The 24,443-nt window shown below is 32.3% G+C and overlaps 1 protein-coding gene across 2 annotated transcripts in view; it reads right to left on the bottom strand.

Annotated features, from left to right (window-relative positions):
• The window catches only part of LOC143240425 (CAP-Gly domain-containing linker protein 4-like), a 67,857-nt gene extending 48,176 nt beyond the window's left edge, over positions 1 to 19,681 (bottom strand). The window contains exons 1-4 of one of the 2 annotated variants that reach the window (XM_076482845.1): positions 19,587 to 19,681; positions 15,079 to 15,371; positions 9,765 to 10,020; positions 5,444 to 5,587 (exon numbers count right to left, since the gene is read on the bottom strand). In XM_076482845.1, the coding sequence (XP_076338960.1) occupies positions 5,444 to 5,587; positions 9,765 to 10,020; positions 15,079 to 15,348 (670 nt within the window). In that variant the 5' untranslated portion in view covers positions 15,349 to 15,371; positions 19,587 to 19,681. The remainder of the gene's footprint in view (positions 1 to 5,443; positions 5,588 to 9,764; positions 10,021 to 15,078; positions 15,372 to 19,586) is intronic. The other variant, XM_076482854.1, reaches the window with a different exon arrangement.
• Between the last annotated feature and the right edge of the window lie 4,762 nt (positions 19,682 to 24,443).

Below are 24,443 nucleotides of genomic sequence, written 5' to 3'. Positions count from 1 at the left end.
AGAAACATTGAGAGACAGCAGAAGTGAAAAACTGAAACAATATGCAATTACCTTTACCGTAATCCACAACACTGATGGAGTATAAATGAGGGAGGAATGCAGATATCTCTTATATGTGTGTGAGAACTTGTGTTGATTAGTTCTATTTTAAATCCAAAACCTGGCCAAAGGGAACCACCATCCACATGGGATCCCATCTGAAGTGAACTGCAATTTTAACATCTCACTCTCATTTCTTTTTGTTTCATATGATATCACATCATCAAAACCAGCAAAACACCAATGCCCTACTCTCATTAACCCACTCACAAGGATGCCTTCATGGTTCACCACCACAGAAGCTTGGAACCGGAAACTGGTAAGGATTCTCAAACGCCACTAGAATAAAAAAAAAGCCCAAAAATACACCACAGAAGGAAGCTGTGTAGGAAATATAATAGAAAAGAGCACATTCAGATTATCTGGATCAAGAAGAGGATAAAAGTGAGAAATGGAAGGGAAAGCAGCTAAACACAGGTATTATCCTCATGAGGTGCCAAAGTGTAAGGGAAGGAAAATAATCCAGAAAAAGATGCATAGAAGAATAAAACGTAGATGAAACATTGCTAGCTAATAAACAGACAACTGATGTACATGAATGAATAGAAAAAAGAAAGAAAAACATAAGGGGAAGGTGAAACAAGGAGTACTGGGAGGGTGGTTCAAATGTAGCCAAAGTGAGGCAATGCAGGACCATATAAATATAATTACATGGAAGAGCAGCCTGCCATGTTGAACGACAAATCCAGAAGAAATACATCCATAAGTAAAGTGCAGATGTAATTGCATATACGACTGGCAAATATAAAAGGTGTGAGACTGGACTACTTGAAAACCAAAGACCGAGGAGACAGAAGACCCCTGGATCTCAAAGCCAAGAAAAGAAATCTGTCTTGTTTAGACAGAAAATCTTTTATCTCTTTAGACAGATGTAGGTTGGTAGCAGGATCACAAGTCATGGGGAAGAAAAAGGGTACCAGAGACAAAGGAAATGGGGAAAGAAATAATAGGACAAATTCTCATGATAAAACCTAAAGAACCCATGGAACTGTAGAAAAAGATCACCAAAGTTTAATAATATAATCAAGCTTCCACTGTGCCAAAAACCTCAAGTTAGTCTCCAGTACTGTTGGGAATATGATCATCAATCTTGAATAAAATAATAAGATGATAGACCCTTAGAAGGGGAGACAGTTGATCAGATAACAACAAGGATGGGAAAGAATATGGGTGTGTCATGACTCTAGCTGTGGCAAATTTGCAATCAAAGAAGAAACAGTTAAGTGTTGATGCACAGATTACACAAGGTTCATAAGTCTCAGATACATGACTGAAGACAAGACAAAACAAAAAAAAAACTGAAAAAAAAAAAGATGCGACAAATGTACCTGGGACAAGATTGCATCCCAACCCAGAAAACTTTAATTACATAGATATGTAAAACACGAGTTGAAGATGACAAATGAACCAGCACAGAGGTAAAAAAGGAACACAGAAAAAAAAGGTAATATAACATACCTTAGAAATCATGTGAAAAAATGCAGGAATAGAGAAAAACACAACAAAAGCTGGTGGTGTAAAAAAAAAAAAAGGCTTTAAAATCTTCATCAGCCCAAACAGGTTCAGCTTGTTCAGCATGATTAGCAGAGCAAGTTCAGGAGAAAAAGGTTGGCCTAAATGACAACCATGAAAACAGTGCTAGAGGTAAATCACTCAAAGTGAGAACTTGAACCTCAGTATTAATTGTAGAAGTATGAAAATCAAATAGAAATGCTTGATGTAAAATGTATGTATGAGTGAGAAAAAATTAAAGACTGGGAAATTGAGTTAAATTAAAAGATTTTTTCAATGTAAGAGAAAAAGATAATAATGAAGAAATGCCATTTTAGAATTTAAACTATTAAAATCATGATTTGCATGAAGAGCACTATCAGAAAAAAACAAAAACATCTGAACCCAAATACTGTCAAATGAGAAGTGATATTTCAGTAAAATTGAATAAAGGGAGACACATGCACCACAAGAATGTGTTGCACTCTCATTGATAGAGGTTTGACACATGATTTGGATGAGATACATACACACATTGGAATCAATCAATTCCAATGGTGAGGAGGTAGAAGGCTTGTGACGTGTATTTTTTTTACTTATATAGCAATGAACAAGAATATCTATTTATGTGAGCAGAAGTAATGTATCATATCAGAAATCAATGCATAAGAATGACAGATGCAAAACATGGTTGACAAGTAAAAACAAAAGTTTTGTTAGGAGGATATCTGGTGTGCTTGGCAAAGTGCCAAATAAACAGAGTGAAGCCTTCTTCTTACATCCAGTCTGAATTGTTTCCAGTTCCACTGCTACATCAGTCCCAGATAAAAGAAAACAATGAGTTAAAAAATGTGACTAATGCATAGCCTAGACAGGACAGCTGCCTCCTCCCCATTGTAATGGAAACAAGACAGCCAAAGTCCTATGGAACGTTTTATCTGGACAAGCTTGTTATCATGCTGCTCACTCCAAGTCAACTGCCAACTGAAGCCGAGCCAAGCCTTCAACACAGAACCCTAATCAACATAAAAGTCAGACATGATTGTGATAGTAGCAAAGCACACAGACTTAGCTGCAATGTCAGCGAGCTCATTCCAGCAAATACCAACATGGCCTGGTATCCACAAAAACTGGATAAAAATAAATGATAGAGAAAAGTGGGCCAGTTGGTTTTGAATATTGAAGAGAATAGGGTGAGATCTAAGGAGAAGCAATTCCAGTACCAGTACATAGCTAAATGAATCAATATAAATAGTACAGTTCATGTACTGCATAGCTTCTCTAATCCAGGGCAAAAGAAATGGCATACAATTCCACAGTGAACACAGAAACTGTAGAAGAGATTCTGTGTACAACCAAAAACCTTAGCAAAGCCCAAAAAATCACCTGATTTCAAACCATCCATATAAATGGTAAAGGAAGAATGGGTCAAAAGATCTTTGGCAAATAGGAGTCAGGAGTAGCCACCTTCTTCAGATGACTCAAAGAAAAGTCATATTTGTGAATGGTAATAACCCATGGTGGGATGGGTTGACAAGTGGATCCAGCCATGTCATCCAAGAACTGACCTAATTCATGCAACTGCACTTGGATACCAAGGCAAAAAGAAACAACGGCAGACTGTCTATTATGAAACAGCATGGCCCACTTAGGAACGAGAACACAACCCCAGGTAGGATGCTGTGATAAGGATCAAAGTTTTGAAAAATACAGTAAAATATTTGCAAACAGCATAGATGTAGAGGAGGTTCGTGAGACTCTGTGTTCAAATTCTGGACTGGGGAAGTGTGGAAAGCTACCATGCAGAGCAGAAGCCACTGATGGTGAACAGGGTCCAGCTTCTTCAAGGTCGAGTTCCTGAGAGTTACTGACCAGATACCCATAGTCTCGTTTTGATCGAATGAAGGTACACTAGATCTTTAGCACAGAACAATGATCTGCTCCCCAAGAGGTGCAAAGAAGGACATGAAGAATATTCAGTGCCCTTGTACACTTGACACATAGCTGTTTGATGTGTGGAATAAAGGTCAGCTCACAGTGAAAGATAAGACCCTAAAACTTTACCTCAGGAATCATGGAAAGCAAACTTCTCTGAGACGGAGCTCAAGATTGAGGTGAATATCCCATTGGCTGCAGAAATGTACACAAAGTGGTTTTAGAATGAGAAAAGGTAAAACCATTTGCTGTGGTCCACTTCAGTAAATGATTAAGAGCAGTCTGTAGCTGTCATTCAATTAACCTCATGCTCAGCGACTGACACAAAATGTGGAAATCGTTGACATAGAGATCATTTGCAAATGTAAGGGAGAGTTATCCACTGATGGCATTTATCTTTATAATGAAAAGTGTGATACTAAAAAAAAAAAAAAAGTCCTGAGGAAATGGATGGGAAAATGTTGAACCCACACAGGCTTAAAATCGCCAGTCCACTAAAAAAATTTTTCATAAAAATGGGCAAGTTGCCACACAACCTATACGAGTACAGGTCTTGTGGGATGCCATACCTCCACATACTATCATAAACTTTCTCAAGGTCACAAAATACAGAAACAAGATGTTGCCACTTGAGAAAGGCTTCCCTGATTGACATTTCAAGTCGATTAAGGTGGTCCACAGTGGAGAGTTGTTGTCAGAACCAATACTGCATCACCAAGCAATTGTCTAATTTGAGGAACCAAACAAGAGAAACATTAACAATCCTCTCTAAGGTTGTACAGAGGCAACTCAGCAAAGCAATTGGACAGTAGTTTGAAGAAATCTTGGGATCCTTCCCAAGCTTAGAAAAAGGGAGGAAAATAGCATGGCGTCAAGCATCAAGAAAAGCATTCTCCTGCCAGATCTAGTTAAAAACAACCAAAAAAATAGCAAGAGAGGCAGGAAAGAGAAAACATCTCATACTGAATATCATCAGGTCCGAATTATGTACTGCCAAACCAATCAAGAGCAAGTTTGAGTTCCATCAGTGTAAAGGGGTGATTATAGGCATAGAGATGATCAGTCAGAAAGGAAAGAGGCAACCTTTCTGCCCGAGTTTTGATGTTTTATCTTGTATTTCTAAAGCTACTTCCCTATTTATCTTGTCCTAACTAAAGGTATGCAATTTAAAAGACCTTATGTGAGGTCAACTGTAACAAAAGTTACAACTAGCCCCTACCCAGAGCAATTCAACTAAACCTCAAGTTCAAAAACAAAACAACAAAATTAAAAGGAATTAAGTATATCAATTGCATGTAGAGATACCAAGAATGAGAATGATAAAAGTTTTGATTCATAAATTGTGTAACACATTTATATTTACTCACCGATGTCAAAAATTAATTTTGGGAATAAAATCTGAAAATTTTGATACAGTGAGATCCTCTTCCAAAGATAGACAGGAAACTGAACATTTGCAAAGTAAATTATGTCACTGTAGCTTGCTAACAATGTGTTACAACTTTCCCTAGTTTCTCCTACATTATACTAGAATGTCATCACTAAATGATATTACTTTACAAAATAGTAAATCTTACTAGTGTACTATCACTAGATAGTGTTTGATTTTTTAAGAGTATATTATACTAGCACGTCATCACTAAATGTTTTCATCTAATGGTACATTATTTTGGCATGTCATCACTAAATGGTGTTTATTTAACAATGTATTATACTAGCATGTCATTACTAAATGATGTTAACTTACTTAACAGTATATTATTCTAAAATGTCACCACTAGCTGATGTTAGCTTATCACAAAATGTTACTTTTTCTTCCTTTTTGTTTATGAATATAGTTATGACCAAAGGGTACTACTATATCTACCAGAGAAATATTTTAATCTCTTCATGTTTCACACAATTAAATGCAGCTCACCTAACGGAATTCTTCCAAAAGCATCTTGTATGAGGCAGTCAGCTCCATAGTCAATTAACACTTGAGTTACTCCGATACACAAGTTTGTTGCAGAAATATGTAATGGTGTTCCACTATCAAACTCTCGACAAGGACTGTTTATATCTAATTCAGGATTATTAAAGTAAAATTAAATAAGTATTAACCAATATCACATGTAAAAGTTGTCAGTGTAGCTAGTTACAACAAACATTAAATTTAATACATAACACTATATCAGTACAGCAACAAACACTTTTATTTGCTTTGTCAATTTCTCATGTAAAAGTCACAATTATTAATTATATCTTATTTATCAACCAATTCTTCTGAAATAGATGGATTCCAACACCATTTCCCAGTCACCACCCATTAAGTGTACTGTAACTGTCAATTTTCATACTTTAAAGAAGCTTTTATATGCAGTGAGGTGTTCATCTTAATGAAGTAGTGCCAAGTTAATGACCTTATTCAAAACTAAAAATAGTTAAACTTTTCATAAAATTTCTTTAATTTTATTTATTTATATTTGATATATTTTTCTATTTATTACAAAATATTTTAATAATTTTACTTAAAGTTCCTCTATTAAATCTATTAAAAATTAATTTTTGTATCAATATTTCAACATTAATAATAAATTATACTTTATTATAAATTTTACAAAATCTGAACAAATGTGAAGTTATAATGCTTATAACAGAAGAGTATGGTACATTACTATTAAAAGAGGGTAAACCATATATTGCAAGAGCAAAATATTTTATTTTATCAAAACCATTTATATTGATATCCTTATGAACTATTTTAATTTCTAAATCTAAACAATGTCCTTCTTTTCATATTAGGCATTGAAGTATTTTCAATTTCTAATTCTACCAGATAAACAGTGTTAATAACATTATTTAGTTAAGGATTATTTATACTAATTAAATCATCTATATATTTGTAAGTTAAAGCCAAAATATCTGGATTTATGTTGTTTTAAAAAATAAACCTTTTTTCATAAAAGATATAAATTTGAAATACAAACAGAATAGTTAGCTCCCATTAAAACTCCTATTTCTTACCACCAAATGGTAATATCTTATTTTTATTTTACATTAATGTTTTCTTAATTTAATTTATTTATTTTTCTTCTTTTTTGCTTTGGAGAGCAAACACATTCCCACAACTGTCTGCAGACAGTGAAGAGTGATATAAATGTAGAATGTTGCAGACTTGAACACCCACATCTCACTCTCCTAATTTCTATTTCTATTCTTCTATTGCTATTCCATTACTTTATTTCTTTATGTGAGATTAGCAAACAAAGGTTAAGACTGACAGACATTGTATCCCCAATGCAATGTGCGTCCTAGTTCCGTAGATACCTCCAAAACCGAGGACACATTTTATATCTCACATTATAGCTCGTACCTTAAGATCCTTTCAATTGTTGCAGCATTTTTTATTTTTTGTTTCAGCTTGTTTTTGTTTATAATTGGCCTATATATATAAATAACATTAATGTGATAGTTTTTAAATAATACCTACAAACAAAACAAGTTAAATTTAACAAGTGTTTTAAAAAAAACACTGTCAATTACAATTTTTACTTTCAAATTACAGAAATTTCCAAAAAAGCACTAACACAGATGTATGAAAAACATTTTTCATATTAGATTTCCCTACTTTCTGGTTATTCCATGTATACTTCTATCTCTTTCAAAATGAAAGTTTTTCATAAACTTCCTACAAATATTCACCACTGTTTCTAACTATTTGAAGTTCACTCACTACATCTATAAAATTTTCTAAACTCTACCTTTGCAAGAGATTAACATAATACTATACAAGATGACTGAAACATACCAAATTCATATTCAATATGTTTGTACAACCATAAAAAATACACAAGGTGAGGTAGACCAACAACTCAGGATTGACAACAAAAGCAGTTTTGTCTTCCCTCTTGAACTTCATCACTACCTTAGCAGATACAAGATATGTTTTTCATAAAACAAAAGTGAATGTGCAAAGATAGCCTTAAAGGACTAAATAGTCTTGTGTTGTATGCATGTTATATTAGAAATACATATCATTTATAAACTCCAAATAAGATATGATAATTTTTGGACCTTTGTTGTGATATTGGCACTGTAAACAATGCTAATCAAAGTATTTATTACTGATCAATTTTTTTTTAATTATCAAAAGTTTAACAAGGCTTGTTTGCATAAAAACATCTGTAAAAGATAAATACATAACTAAAGTAAATGTCACCAAGCCAGGAAAATCTTAATCAAAACTCCCCTTATATAAACTTTATCAAATTTATTTACAATTCATACCCCCGATATGAATTTAATCACATTACAAAATCATTTAAATATATACATATTCACTACAAACCTAAATCCAAAATATCAGCACAAGTCAAATGTAAGGCACAATATATATAATGTTACAATTTTGTTTAAAAGGATAAATAGCCTTTTGTCTGTAAAAACAAGTTTGATTCTAAGTTTCCAAAGCTCCTACACATTATCTCTAATATTCAATTTGCCATTCTTTACCTACAAAAACATAAAATCACAACTAATTTCAAGCCCATAGTAACTTTAGGCAACAAAGATTCAAATATATACAGTTATTTCAGATTCTTACAAAGCAAGTCATCAAATTTTAAAGTTAAAATTTCTGACAAAATCTCTAATGTAGAGATAATAGATTGACACACAAGCATGATGTACAACAACACTTCTGTACATGACTCCCACTAGTAATGCTTCTTCTGAGTGATGATCCAAGCACAATGCTTGTGTATAGTTTACAACCAATGGTAACATTACAATAATGCATTTCCATGTCTTAAAACTCTTCTTCCACCATCTGTAGTGTCCTTTCAGATGGCCCTTGCTATGAATTATTGCACTACAGCACCACACAGTGAGGTCAGAATAGCCCTCTACCATATTACCTACTTTTCAAAGGCCAACAACTTTTTGTGGATTATTTCAGCAACCAAAAAGTCCAAAAGAGACATTTACCAATGGTACAGTATAAATTTCTGTTTAAACTTCTACTTCATGAAAAAATTGGTGCACTGGTCTCATAGCCAGGTGCTTTGTCTTGATTCATCCACACAAACATCGCATTTCCTTGTGTCAGTACACTAGCCAAATAGTATAGAATATTCACCTTTGTATTTTTCGTGATAGTATGAATGTTTAACTTACTATTTTAGTTGTAGCTTGCAATTACCATAAGTTGCCTCAACAAAAACTTCACATGTTCTAAACCATTCTTACAATTTTGTACCACTGATAAGATAATAATAAATTACCCAACTTCAACAGACAATAAACTTCCATTTGTTGCATGCTAGATGCTGTTAATTGAGCTTACTGCAGTTGATCTTCTGTTTGGTTATGCAATTTGGGAAAAGTTTGTAGACAGTTCTTTATCATTTATGTAGAATTAAATCCATTTGCAAGGCTACAATATAGGTGGTAAAGTCATCTGCTTTTTACCTTTTGAATCCTGCCTTTTTTGTATCATCAATATGGCATCCATTTCATGAAATAAAAACAAAATCAAAGAACACACGAATTTCATGTTAGAAAGACATGTAATGTAATTATTCCAAAAGGTTTCAACTTTATGCATCACCTGCAGTTGTAGATTCCTACACTTCAACTAAATTGCAACAACTGAATTAAGGATCTTATCAGTCAGAACCCATAGGATTAGTTATGAACAAAGGTTCTTGAATATGCAAATCAGTACCATAGAGTGTGAAAAACCCTCTGAGAATGAGGGATTCAATCACTGCAACAAATACACAATTAAAAAGAATATGGTGTTCTTTAAGTCCGAGTATTTTTTTCTATTTCTTGTTTTTCTCATTGATTGATTGTTTATGTAAACATCTTTATTTCATAGTTTCTTAATTACTGTTTAATCAAACAATTTAATTGTATACTTAAATAACAATACTGTCACAGGGAATAAGAGATCACATGATGTACACCTTCACTCTTCCACTACTAGTTGGGTTTTTAGATATTTTTCAATAATTGCCAAAATAAGATTAATTATATTAAAAAATTTAACATTAAAAATTTTGATTTAATAATTAACAGAATTAATGTTTAACAAAAAAATGTTCTTTCTAAGGGTGAGTTTGATGGAGACTGGTTATTAATGAATAATAATAACCATTTTAAGTCCCATATGTAATTTTATAGGAATTTACAAAAAGATCAAGGAGAGGAAAAATGTTAGTCAGAAGTAAATCAAAAAGTATAGTATTACATACCTCTGTTTTCTGTGAATTTTAGAAGAAGTTCCAACACAGGAGCCACATCAAAGTAAGCTGCATAATGTACAGGGCCCATATCAGTCCATCTACACCTTAAAGAAACATCTGCTCCTTTGTCCAATAAAAGTGCAGTTGTTCGTATAGCCACTTGTACATCCCCAACCCCAGTAGCTCCTGCTTTGCATGCATAATGTAGGAGAGTCATATCAGTTAGACCATCTCGATCATTAATATGAGCACCCCGTTTCAAAATCTGAAATAAATTAATTTACGTATTTTCAACTGCTAGTGAGAAAATGCTACTACAACAATGCTTTTATTATTACATGTAGATTACTGAATTAAAGAATACTATGAACAATGCAAGTTTGTGAAAGATTTTATTTCCAGAACACACTATACCATGTCAAGAGATAATTTCCATTTGTACTTCCTCAACAACTTTTGTTCTTCCTAATTTTTTAAGTTTAATATAATATTAAAATTATGTGCTCTGAAATTTTCTAATAACTTAGAACAAATGTTTTGTGCTTTTAACTTGTGTCTGTATAAAGCCATTAAATTTCTTAAATTTATCTTAAAATTTTTAACTCTCAAGAAAAGGATATCTGTTCCAATCATGTAAACCAAAGTGTGCACATCTCAGTATTTTAGTTACATTCAAAATTCAATTAAACTAATTTATTACTGATGTATACAAATAACTTTAGCATCAAAATGTAGTTTATAATTCATATAACATTAAAATGCTTTAACGTAATGTTATAAAAAATACTCAAACCCTCATTCTGTCCTTATATAAGAACAGACATTTGTTTTCTAGCTCTTCCCCATGCTGTAATTTATTTACAACACCTGTCTGAAGCATGAAATTTAATGTACTTTACTTATTACAATAGATATTACTAAGACAAAGTTTTCAATCATCATTATAAATTAGACTCACCTGCCACAACCCACCTGTCAAATCCTTTCTTTTACAAATAACCAAAATTATCTGAAATCTTACATTACTTACAACCAACAGAAAGGTTACTTTCTTATCTATCAAATGATGTGATATTTTTTGTACAGAATATTGTCAATTATGCCTTCAGTTTGAAAGTTTATCTCACAGTTTATCAAGAAGTTAAGGGAATTATTTAAAGCTCTTCTTGTCTTAGTTAGAAAGTCAGTTGAATTACAATAGTTATAGGACATTGCTTTACACATATTATTCTGTGTTCTTCAATGCATCATTCAATTAAATAAAAATTTAGTATACTAGTACCATCATTACTTAAAAAAAATTAACCTAAATTTCATCAGCAACTGACAACAACAAAAGTTAAAATTAAATACTGTACTTCTTGTTTTTCATGTAAATCTTTTACTTTTTATAAAAGTTAAAAATTTGACTTTAATAAAAGTTTAAAAAGTTAAAAATTATAAAATGTAAAAATCTAAATTTAAGTTAGGAATAATGACAAAAATAACAAAAATTCTTCAAATCTGCCAAATGATTTACAACTTTTATGACAAGACTATCAGTTAGATATGGTTCAAAAGGCAATAAAACAATATAGTAGTAACAGAAGTAAACTGTTATGAGCCTTAAACTATTTAGGAGAAACAACTGTAGTCTTTGGTTACAATTGCAGAAATTCTAGAAAGAAAATGCAGTTTAGATTTGTTTTCTTTTGTTACATGGGTGGATAAATCCAATTGAGTCCATGTAGAGTTAAGAGTACAGAAAATACTTAAAGAGGTCTTAAAGGTTAAACAAGTGAAATTTGAAAATTTTCATATAACAAAAAATATTTTTGATCTTAAGATGAAAAATTACTTTTCATTCAGAGCATTACACTCCATGTATTTATGAACAAATCTTTGGTAAAAATACTCAGAAAAAAATCTGATTTCTTTTTGCTGTACAATAGACTCTTGTTTATGGAAACCCTGCTGAGTTTCATGAAAATACACAAAACATAAAATTTATAATTATAAAAACTCTAATAGTTACTTTGTGGTTACAGTCAGTATGGAGAGAGTTAATGAAAACAAAGATGACATTCACACCTGGTATTACATTATGCTAAGCAAAAAATACCTTTCCAACAAGACATTAACACTCTTACGAAAAGACGTTTCTAGTCCTGATTTCTCCAAGCCCGTTCCCCTGGCTGTGGTTCCGCTAGATAGTAGATAGGGACAGTGGGAATCTCGTTAATCCATTCATTAATGGATTTAAATGGCAATTTCATTTAAATACAAAATTATTAGCCTAATATTAATAACCTTTCAAAGTTGCTCTGGGGCCTATTAGGCCCCACTTTTCGTAGGAGTGTTAACTTCAAGTTTAATGACTATAAAATGCATGAAAGTACAGCAAGTTATACATAAATATAATTCTAAAATTCTAAAATCCAGATATTAAATTCAAGTAAGTTTATTAGTAGAGAAACACCATGAAGTTGTAATGAAGTTTAAAAACTGGTGCTTTTGTTTGGAAATTTGGAAATTTCGCACAAAGCTACTCGAGGGCTATCTGTGCTAGCCGTCCCTAATTTAGCAGTGTAAGACTAGAGGGAAGGCAGCTAGTCATCACCACCCACCGCCAACTCTTGGGCTACTCTTTACCAACGAATAGTGGGATTGACCATCACATTATACACCCCCACGGCTGGGAGGGCGAACATGTTTAGCGCGATGCGGGTGCGAACCCGCGACCCTCGGATTACGAGTCGCACGCCTTACGCGCTAGGCCATGCCGGGCCCAAAAAACTGGTGCATATAGATATTTTTGCACTTTTTCTTACACAAAGAAAATACAAAACACTGGAAAATTCTTCAATGTTGTCACATTCTTAACATAAATGTAAATACTATATACAGTATCCTATGGTCCAAAATGGTGTTTTAATAGAGACAATGTAATGTGTGACCATGTAAATCTACTTTGAAAAATCAGCAAGCATGAACCATGAAAACAAGAACACCCCTGATGGTGGTTATTTCCATGGTAGTCCTTGGAATAGGTAATTGTATAGATTGGACAGAAGTTTAATTTTTAAATACATCATGAGGACACCTCACAGTAGTCATATATGGTGCCAGGACAGATGATAAGAGCACTTTCCATTATCCTGGCTCAATGGGTTTTCTCATGGGATTAAAAGAGAACGCAAATTCTACGGCATTTTCATAAAGTTCATTTTCCCCCTTCATTTCTGCATACAATTTGATAGCGTTAATATAACTTAACAGTTGCAATAAAGTTGAAATTTCTGTTTCCTCACTATCTTTTCCATTTTGTTCATCTTCTCAATCTCTCACACTGTTACCATCTTGGAAATCTATTAAAGATTTTAAATCAATTTCTTCAGTTTCTGTTAAAACATTCTTGTCAACGTTCACAAAACTTGCTGCGTTCACAGAATCATCTGCATCAATCTTCTAAATCAGTTTGGATTTCACTAGAATCGTCATAACAAACAACTTCCCCACAATCTCCACCATTTTCAAGAATAAATCCACAGTTTTGAAAGCACTTTATTAAGCATTCATCTTTTACGCATTTGATTGAGTGACTTAAAAGTGCAATTACATCTAACACAACAATTTTCATTGTCATTTCAGATGCTCTCTTGCAGTCATCCATGTTTGCAATAATATGCTGAAGTATTAATTTTCTGTGTTTTAATTTTATGCACTATATAATTCCATTATCTAGTGGCTGTAGAACTGATGTTGACATGGAGGTAAAAAGACTAAATAAATATTTGAAAGTTGAACTTTTGGGTGACATGTTCCATTATCTAGGAAAAGTAGAATATTCCTATTTTCTTGTTCTATTCTTTTGTTTAATTTGTTCAAAAATTCCTTGGATATAGTACTTGTCATCCACATTTTATTATTTGTTTTCCATTCCACAGGAAGTTGATTCTTCCTTAAATTTTTGAAACAGTGTTGATTTTCACTTTTATCTATTATCCATTGTTTCTCTAGTTTTCCATCAGCAAATGCAACAAATGTACACTTAATCATTCATTCAACCTCCAGAATATTGATAGCAGAAAAAAATAACAATATATTTAACCAATATTTACTGTAACAAAATATCTGAGAATTTATTAATATTTAAACAAATTATTGATTAAACAAGAATTTATTAATATTTAAAGAAATTATTAATTAAATAAGAAATTAATATTTAATCAAAAACATTTTTTCTGCCTTACTCAGGTTCTAATCCTACTTATTGATGGATGAGGTAGGTGAAAGATAGTTTTCTGTCCACATTACGCAGGTTCTGCCATATAGAGGGCCTTTTATAAAAGAAATCTTAACATAATGGTGCAAAATTTTGATATTTCTGGCTTGTAGAGGTTTCTGCCCTATGCAGTTTCCAGCTTAGATAGATTTTACTGTACTAGTATTACAGTAATACAGTATGGGATATATGTGCTCTGCCCACCACAGGCATACATACCACTGGGCAGAATAAGTCTTTAGACTTTAGAGCTGGAACTTGGGTTTTGATAAACATAATGGATGAAGAACAGATACCCCATTATGTAGTTCTATGCTTAGCTACAAAGAAAACAAACATTAATTAAACATATTTTCATGTTGCTTCATTTAAAAGGTATGCACATTTTTCTGTTTCTTAATTATAAACATTTCAATGGATTGTATGTTGATGATAATATCTATAATTAGTGATATAAGATGGTAAAAAAATGAAAATAAAATATAAACATCTGCCTTAAAAATGTCTTGGGTTTCTAAGAGGTTCTAGAGTTTAAGCAAATAAAGCTTGAAAACTGTAAAATGAAAACAGTATTCTATACTTAAAACAAGAATCATCATGCACTTAAAACTGTTCAAAGTCTGAGTGCAAATAGCATGTTTTAATATAAAAACTTGAATTAAAATTAAGATACTAATAATCTTTTACAAAATCTTCCATGGGTACTGAACCACAAGTATCAGTGTTAGAACCCATTTAAAAAAAAGATCTGATATAGATATAAAAGACTGTAAACTGAATTTACAGTTTTGATATATAATTTTTTTCATAATTAATGGTAAAAAACAGACAGCAGGTGTAGTTATTTTTTAAATTAAAAATTGTATGACTTTTAATGTCAGATAGTAACAAGCTATTCATAACAAGTTTTATATTTCTATTTTGCAACAGATAACTTTTTGTGACACTGTATAATTCTAGAAGCTATTAGCTACTACTAGTATGAATTAAAAATATCTATTGTTATATTTTTTTATACTGTGTGTAATAACTCATTATCTTTATGGTATTGTTTACTACCTCATTGACAAAAAGGTCTATATTTTGTTGAGTTTGTGGTACCCATTGCCGAATAATTGCAAATATCTCAGCTATGCTAGTTAGTTCTCCACGAAGAAACTCCAAACAACCAGGACAGCTAGGGTCAAAAAAAGGGAGGTTTAACTGCTGACAAGTCTTACACAGTGGAGAATCAGATGCTGGGTGGATAACTGGGTAATCCCTTTGTGTTACAGAAGATTCTTCTTTCCTTTGATTAGGTGTAAGTTCTTCAGTGTGTGCATGTGTCATAGTTTAACCTCAAAGTATTTCACCTAAAGAAACAATAAAATAAAAATATTTCTACAAATATTCTTCTTAAACTATACAATATTTACAAGATTCTTTATCCAATATACATGTAACATATTACAAACAAATTAACCCTATTGCTTCAGGCATCCTTTACTGTGCATGTCAAAAGGTTTTTCGTGAGTTACATTTAAAATTTAATTAAACCAATATTTGTTTACCAACTAGTATAGCATAAAATCATAGCTAATAATCCATATTTTAAGAGTATACATGTTTCTAAGTTTGTGAATTTTTATGGCAATATTGGAAATAATGTTAAGTACCCCCTAGTACAAGAAATGTGACTTTTTCTCTATGCATCCCCATTGCCCTAATTTACTTACCAACTTTCCTAGGAGTACAGAATTTAATGTGAATTACTTATTATAACATTGTCATTATTCATGTAAATTATTCTTTAAAAAGCCTCCAATCTTGTTTGGTTACAAAACCATTAAGCAGAAAATCAAAACATCTTGCCACCCAATGAAAAGCCAAGGTTTTCATCTATCAAATGATGTGTTATATTTATTTATTTTTTTATATACACAGCATCATCAATTTCTCTTTAAGTAAAAGCTTAGTTCCTATGGAAAACACTGACTAGTTGGATGGATTTGTAACAGCTCTTGTTGCACAGTTAGAATGTAAAAGAAATTATGAGTTATTGGACATTTGCTCTTTTGCATGTTAATATATTCTTTATTGCATTTTTTAATTAAATAAAAATTATTTGATGCACTACCACTACTAGTATAAAAATATAGGGTAAAATAAGTAATAATATAATAAATTTTCATGAGTCATATACGTGAGCAGCTTGTAGGTAATGTAATGATAGCATAACATGGACCACATATTCCCTAAGTGATTTATAAATTATAATGATGCAAAAAGTAAACAAACATAGTTTAAAGGACAATAAAAGAATAAAATTTAAGTATAAACAGATGTATACCATTACAAGTTTCAAGCTATTTAGGATAAACAAATGTAATTTCATGTTAAACTTGAAGTCATTCTAGCAAGAAAGAAAGGGTAACTTTGATTTTGTTTTGATGGTTATGAGGTCTGTCAAACTGACCAAACTTGTACTGAGTTAGGATACAGATGATAACAAATAAAACATAAAAGCTTTGGTGAAAGAAACATTTAAAATGTATCTAGGAAGTTTTAGAGATTACAACAATGAAATTCAGAATTTTTCAGATGAAGTATTTCAGTCTTAACGTGAAAACTACTTTGAACATGGACTACCAAAAAAAAAAAGACTGGAGGTATTCAGGAACAAATCTTTACTAAAAGTGCTTTATTGAAAAATTTGATTATTTTTAAAGTTTAATGCTTGTAATGTTCAAAGTCTGCCAAATTTGGCAAATGTTTACATACTATATTAAAAGTTAATAACATAGAAACTATAAAGAGTACAAAGTGGTCAGTTCAATTCAGCTAGAGTTAAGAGAGTTAACCCCTTGCACACTGGCTCAGTATAATATACACAAGTTCACCTACACATTTGCATGTTAAATATTTGCACTATAACTTTTGATACACATATGTTGTTGTTTTGAATTAAGCACAAAGCTACACAATGGGCTATCTGTGCTCTGCCCACCACAGGTATCAAAACTTGGTTTTTAGCTTTGTAAGTCCGCAGACATACCGCTGACCCACTGGGGGGCTGATACATATATAGATTATTACTATTTTGGAATAAATTATTAAACTTTTCTTAAAATATAGAACAATAAATAAAAAAGTAAAGCATACAAGTATCTCTTGTAGCTATGACCTTTTTACTCAGTTGCTGCTGGACACAAGTTGCTGAGCCATTTAAAATTTCACATGTGGAGAATATCAAATGTTTTTTTAGGTTTTCTATATACAATTGAATAACCACAAAAATCATAAATAACTATTCTAATACTATAGAATTTCATTATAATTTATTGAACTTTGTAACTAAAATGCATTTAGGTTTAAAAAAAATGAAATTTTGAGCAAACAAAAGACACAACCTACTTTCTTGAAATTTTCATTCGTAAGAATGTGGTAGCCTTATCACAGATTAAAATAGCTGAGAAAACCACTAGGGGAACATTATAAGCTGTTGATTGGTTATTCACACACATATATTGAAGTGTACATTAGGGACAATTTCCTAAAATGGAATTAAGGTGAATGGGGCCACCGTGTTTGATTCAATACATAAGCCATATATATCTTAGCAAAATAAAATGATACAAGTTTCTTATTTTATATTCTAGCTTGTTAACATTGGTGATTTGAGTTCCTAATTGGCACAAAACTGTTGACTTAGTATTTTGACATCACAAACATCTAATCTTAAACAATGCTGGCTTTAACATACCATGTGACTCACTAAAATCTACATTTAGATGCGTTATTTTAATATTTACTTTTAAATTAAGAAATTAACTCATACATAACACTAAAGTTTGAATTAACCTACAAGTTGTTTCCAAACTTTTTGATATCAATTCATAAAATATAGTTTAAAATTTTGAATGCAAGTTAAACATAATAGCATGGCCTTTGGCCCCTGACCTGTTGCAAAAGGGTTAATATTAATTGCAATGATGTTATGATTTAAAAAATCTTACACAGAACTGAGAGATATTAGTTGTTTTTTATGCACTTACTGGTTATTTTTAAGAGCAGAAGGAGACAATGTTGTACAACTGAATTGCCTTCTGTAGTTTTTATCCATTCTTGTGGATATACATACACTCTTCCTTTTCTTAACCTAAGAACAATTATCTACTACACCAAGTATGACATTTTGACCTGATGTTCTTAAAAATAATGCTTATTTAAATAAAACCTTACTATTTTTGTTTTCTTAATTAGAAGCTTTTAATTAATGCATGTTAGGCCTTTTTATTTGCAATACAGTCTCTCAATTTACCTACTAATGAATACTTTTAGCTAGTATGTAAAAGCATTGTAAAAATACATTTTACTGATATTAGTTTCAACTAATATAAATATTACAACTCTTATATACATTTTCATTAGCCATTCAGTCACTCTCATAACTTCTGCACTTTCATAACATTTATCTATTAGGAAAAACTCATGAAGTGGTTATATGTTCATAGGGCTCAGAACTATTAAGCTTTTACACAAGCTACATCTGCAGACAAGATATATTTACATTCAAATATGGTACAAATGAAACTAGAATATCATCAAAATAAGATATGAAAATTTAGACCCTCAGTTGTTCTAAGCAGTTATTTTTGCAGTATTCATAAAAATACTCATATGATATAGTTTGCTTCATACAGTGGTGTGCACTTAGTGCTTATGATTTGGAGATTTTCAACTCTGTTAAGACAGCAATAAGTTTATGCAGTTGCAAAGTTATTGGGTTATTTGGTATTAATTCTGTAAAATTTATCTTTTTTCTTACATGCTGGATTATATTCATACAAGTGTGGGAGAAATTCAGAAAACTAAAAATTTTAAAATTTAATATTATATCGATTGTATTACTTCATTTTCAAATGTTTCATGTTATGCAAATACAATTTATGTAAGCTTGGTTATGGACTATGATAAGAAAATTGGAAGGTTCCAGAAGAGCCAAGGCTGGCATGGATTGGCGTTATGTTGCTCAAATCGTAATATAAAGATTGAGAGACTGAAACCCAATCATACAAACTCATCTTTTAGTTGTGAGAGTTTTAATGTATGTAGTGGTCAATTTTATTATTTGTTAAGAGTTAACAGTGCAAAGTAAAATAATTTAAACAGTAGTAGTAATTAGTATCTTCTCTAAAAACTAAATTCTAAGTGTTATTCCTAAACTTGTTAGAGACTTGTTATTCTTAACCATTTTTAGACAGCACTCACAATAGTAAATAAAGACATATACTGTTGTTATAAAAATATAATACTAACAATAAGTCAATGAAGTCTCCTGCTTGTGCAAGGAATACTTACAAGATTTACACTAAATAATAATATTAATAAACACACACAAATACTTAACTATCTTGTACTGATAATTTTAAAATGTAATTCAACTGATTGTTCGAGATACCTCGTTGATGTTTAGTTTAAACGTTCTAAAAAAGCAATAACCAATACTAATATTCAGCGTAACTAACCTAAATATCAAAAGTTTTAAACTTATATTTATTCATAGATAAGCCAAAATCTTATCTCACTTGAAATTTGTTCTGACACACGTATTCAAATCAAATAAAAATTAATCAAAACATCCTGACTGCACCGGTGAACACTAGCAAACACACTTTTGCGCATGCGTGTAGTTATAAAAAAAAAAGTAATATATTTTTTCCCATTCATCTAATACTAAAATGTTTTGTAATAAATAATGTATTCGAGCATCGCTATTTTTAATAAATTGTAGTACATTGAGTTTCTGTACGTTATATAAATCATTACATGTTAGTGATCCTTAATCTAACTGTCTCGCTGAATAAAAAAGAAAGTGGCAGATTAGAAAAAAAAAACTGTTCTGTTAGCGATGATTGACCGAATTTTTCTCCAACTGTAAATTAGGCCGATAGTTTGTTTGTTTGTTTGTTTTGGAATTTCGCACAAAGCTACTCGAGGGCTATCTGTGCTAGCCGTCCCTAATTTAGCAGTGTAAGACAAGAGGAAAGGCAGCTAGTCATCACCACCCACCGCCAACTCTTGGGCTACTCTTTTACCAACGAATAGTGGGATTGACCGTCACATTATAACGTCCTCACGGCTGAAAGGGCGAGCATGTTTGGCGCGACAGGGCTGCGAACCCGCGACCCTCAGATTACAAATCGCACGCCTTAACACGCTTGGCCATGCCGGGCCCATCACCCAAGTTGAAATTTCCAGTTTCCACACTTCAATAATGAACATGAAACTAGGTATCAAAGGTAAAGAAATGACAGCATGCCACACAAGACTTTGAAAATAAATAGATAAGTATAAATGACGAACAAACCACTGAATCAGATACTTTCATTTAAAATTCTAATAACAATAAAAAACAAGACAACAGGTAAAAACGTAATATTGAAAAGTGACCTTCTACTCTCGACTTCCTTTTTGAACGTACTGGCCAAATGAACTGTTAAAATTTCAAACCAAGTGTGTTTCACACATTGTTTTCTTTTAAACATCCTTTTTAATGCACACGATAAGACCATTTCTATGAAAATAGAGGAACGACTAAAACCTAGCAAAATAGCACTAACTTATCTTCTACTATAATCAAAATTGAAACTCCTCAATACTTTTTCAACTACAGTTGCAACAAATTATGCAGCTTTCAAATGTTTCACAAAACACACTTTTGATACGATCAAGCGGCCTTTCCACGATAACAATAATATTGAAACATAATTTGCGAACGTGAGGGAGGAGAACAGAGACGTTTTGCAAAGACGTAGGAATCATCAATACAAACCAAAATTAAATCCATAAGAACAACTAGCTGTTATAAAGTATAAAAAAAGATAATAACATCATTATCAAAGAATTGTAAAGGTGTGTGGGTTTTGTATCAGGTTGTCCAGAAATAAATGTCGTTTTTGAACTGCAAAGTTTAGAAAAGTGCAAACCAGTTTTGTAAAACATGCTTTAATTGAAGTAAGCACCATTTGCTTCCACACACTTTGGTCAACGCGTAACGATGCTGTTTATGCCCCTGCTATATAAATCAGAGTTTCTATAGTCAATTAATTCCCCAGCCCTGGATTAACCATTAAGCAAAATAAGCAGGGGGGAACCACAGAGTTTTTCTCCTAACTATCATTCCCTTAACTCTTTCGCTGCTACACTCAACTTTAGTCGATTTTTTTGTAATTGTCCCTACTTGCCGTGTTTGACTTTACTCTGCATTGTTAAAAAAACGTTTTCTTTGACTCAGTGAGTGACTAAAGTAAAAAGTCATTGATCTGCGAAAAATTACTGTAAAGAGCAGAACAAAATGTTGATAAAACTCCAGGTAAAAGATGATCGTATATTACGATGTCTGACCTTGAAGATGAAATATTTTTATCAATCATTCCTTCTGTTGTGCTATTTATTAAAAATTATAGGCAATGGAACTGTTTTGTTTTACCTTTCACAACTTTATTCAGTCACATCTACAGAAAAATAAGAGTATAATGCCACAGAAAGATAAGACAAACGAAATGGTGACAAATGTATACAGAAACTTAGCTAGTTTATGGGGTGTTTTTTGGCTTCTGTTTTTGTACGTTATATTTGGGTTATTGTCTTGTTTGTTTCAGTTTTATTTGCATTAGTATTGCATTATTCATGTGTGTTTTGTAATATTTTTATAAGTGTGTTTGTCACTGAAGATTTTCTGAGCCGCAATTTTTTTGGCTTCAAACAACTTGCTGTGAAAAAACCTCTTTTGTGTGTGAGTACATGTTTTGAAATTTATCATACAAAGAAAAAATTTAGAAAGGAATTCCACTGTAGCAATGCCACTGTTCATAGATAACATGCAACCTATAAGAGTATTTGAACATCTATGTATTCCCTTGTGATGACATGATAATATAAGCAGATCTGAAGTTGAGATTTAAGACCGAGCACCCTTGTTTGTATCCCCATTTATAAATAGCCAACAAAGTTTTGTCAAATATGCAATTTTTATACACAAAAATGGAGATCACAATTATATTCTTCTTACTTCTTCCTTGTTCCTATCCTGATGTCATGATGTCGCGACCCGGCCCGCACCTCTGGTGATATTCTTTATGAGACGAATGAACAATCCGAGAGAGAAACGCAGAGGTAACGACGACAAACTTGTAGATGTAATTCAACTATTTTGCGACTGTAAATTTAGATCAGTATATGTTCTATTACGTTTCTGAAAAGCTGGGAAAACAACCGACTTATCGGAGCAGTGTAAAGGCGATAATTCGACCTTTTAGGTCAAATTGCGTACCACTTCGACATGTACAACAATATGATTTTTAACGTTGTTATGTATACACAATACTATTAGTAGCAGTACAGTGCTGTGGCACTGTGGTCACACAAAGATACTGTAAAGAACCGACAAACAAACAAAATCAATTGAGGATTGTCTGTAAAAACGCATGAATTGAACAAGTTCATGTGAATAAAATTAGTACTGAGTACTAGGTTTAACGTTAGCGGCATCAGTTGAAATGCATTAACATTAGGCCTAACGTTAGTGTTGTCTGAGAACTGAGTGACAGTAACGTTAGACCTAATACTGTAACAAATTTAGAGCAAGTACACTGGAAACGCTACTGTAGTCTGGAAAAATGAAGTGAAGTATTCCCAATTTAAAGCCGTCGTTTTGAATTTGCCTTCGCATCCAGACATGCACATAATGTTTCAGACATATGCCTATTTTGTTGATGTATGGTTTGTTGGCTCCTCTAAAGTCCCCAGGTCAAAACTGAGCTCAGAGTTGAGGTTGCAACTCAGTCTTCAGATGTTTGATTGGGATTACGGTACTCTAGCCTAGGCCTAACCCAGTATTCAGTAGTTCAAAGTGCAGTACAGTTTACAATTGATTGTATGTTATATATGTGTACCAGTACATAATGATCACTGTGTATATATGTTACTGCAGAATATGTTGTTGATCACAGATTGTTTTGGAACACATTTTGGCTCACAATGGATTTGCATATTACCATTGACATTGCTACTTGCATACAGCTACCATAGCAACAACCTTAATGAAACTTTTGCGATGACTAAAAAGTAATTATCCTAAAATAGATTGAAGCCAGACTCGAATGGTTTTCAACCAATTAGAATGCAGTAAATCAATAAAGGTATTTATGAATTCATGTTTATGTGCGGATGGACCTAGATCCTAGGATAACTTTCTAACAATCTTTGTCTAAATTACCAACGTTTTTCTAATCATTATAACTATATACGATCCATATTATTTTGTTTTTTATATTTTTGTTTCTATTTTTCAGACTGCAAATTGAAACATGTTTAATTAAGTGTGCACAAAAGAGAAAACTGACAAAAAAGAACCAACAAAAAGATTTAGATTTAGTGGCTAAGACTGGAAAGCAGACAAATTTTTTCACTCAACTTACACAACATGATCTTCCAAACCAAAACCCACCTCCACCATCAGAAGTCACTTGTAATGCATCTGACCAACAAGATTAAAGTTGAACCAAGCTCCACACCTACAAATACCACTTTGTCCACTTCAAGGTCAGAACATCGTGATGACGTTGAGGTGTCACAGGCTGTCTCGACTGCCACAAGTCTCACAACTGATCTCACTTTGCCTGTAAATTCTACTGATATCTCTAGTGTTAATGTTATGCAAGTTGCTCAACAAGACAGACTGAAATTCAAATAATTGCTGAAAATGAAAATCTACTAGACTATGGTAAAATGCTTCAGTCTACAAAAAATGAAGAAACTAAAGCAAAAGATCTAAGGTTGTGGCTCGATTTCTCTGCTGATAATGTGGCTTATTGGATTGCTTGTGGACCCATTGACTGTAAACATCACAATAGGTTATTTGGCAAATCTTGCCGGACTTTCAGTAGTGGCAAACCAACGAGATACTGTTCGCAAAAACTTTTCTTTGGGGTAAAAGCCAATGATGAGCAATACAAGACAGAGTGGTTATTGTATTCACCATCAACAGGGACAGTTTACTGCTTTGTTTGTAAACATTTTGCCCCTAAATTTTCCTCGGGTTTTGTTCAAAAAGAAGGGTTCAGTGACTGGGGAAATACTATTGTAATTGATCGTCATGAAAGAATCACTACTCACCGAGACTCTATGATAACATACTTAACTTACAGACAGGGTTTAGGCTTGCGACATGAGTTGGAAAACAAATTAAAGAAGAGTGTAATTAGTGGGAACATGTTTTGGAGCATGTAACAGCTATTATTCGTACGTTAGGTAAACATGGCCTGGCTTTTCGAGGAACAGATGAAGATTTTGGTTCACTGCAGAATGGCAATTTTTTAGGCCTTCTTGAGCTCATAAGTCAGTTTAATCCATTTCTAGCAGGGCACATTTCGAAATATGGA

The sequence above is a fragment of the Tachypleus tridentatus genome, chromosome 2, assembly GCF_004210375.1.
Source record: "Tachypleus tridentatus isolate NWPU-2018 chromosome 2, ASM421037v1, whole genome shotgun sequence".
NCBI classification, from domain to species: Eukaryota; Metazoa; Arthropoda; class Merostomata; order Xiphosura; family Limulidae; genus Tachypleus; species Tachypleus tridentatus.
This window is presented reverse-complemented; position numbering and strand designations above follow the sequence as displayed.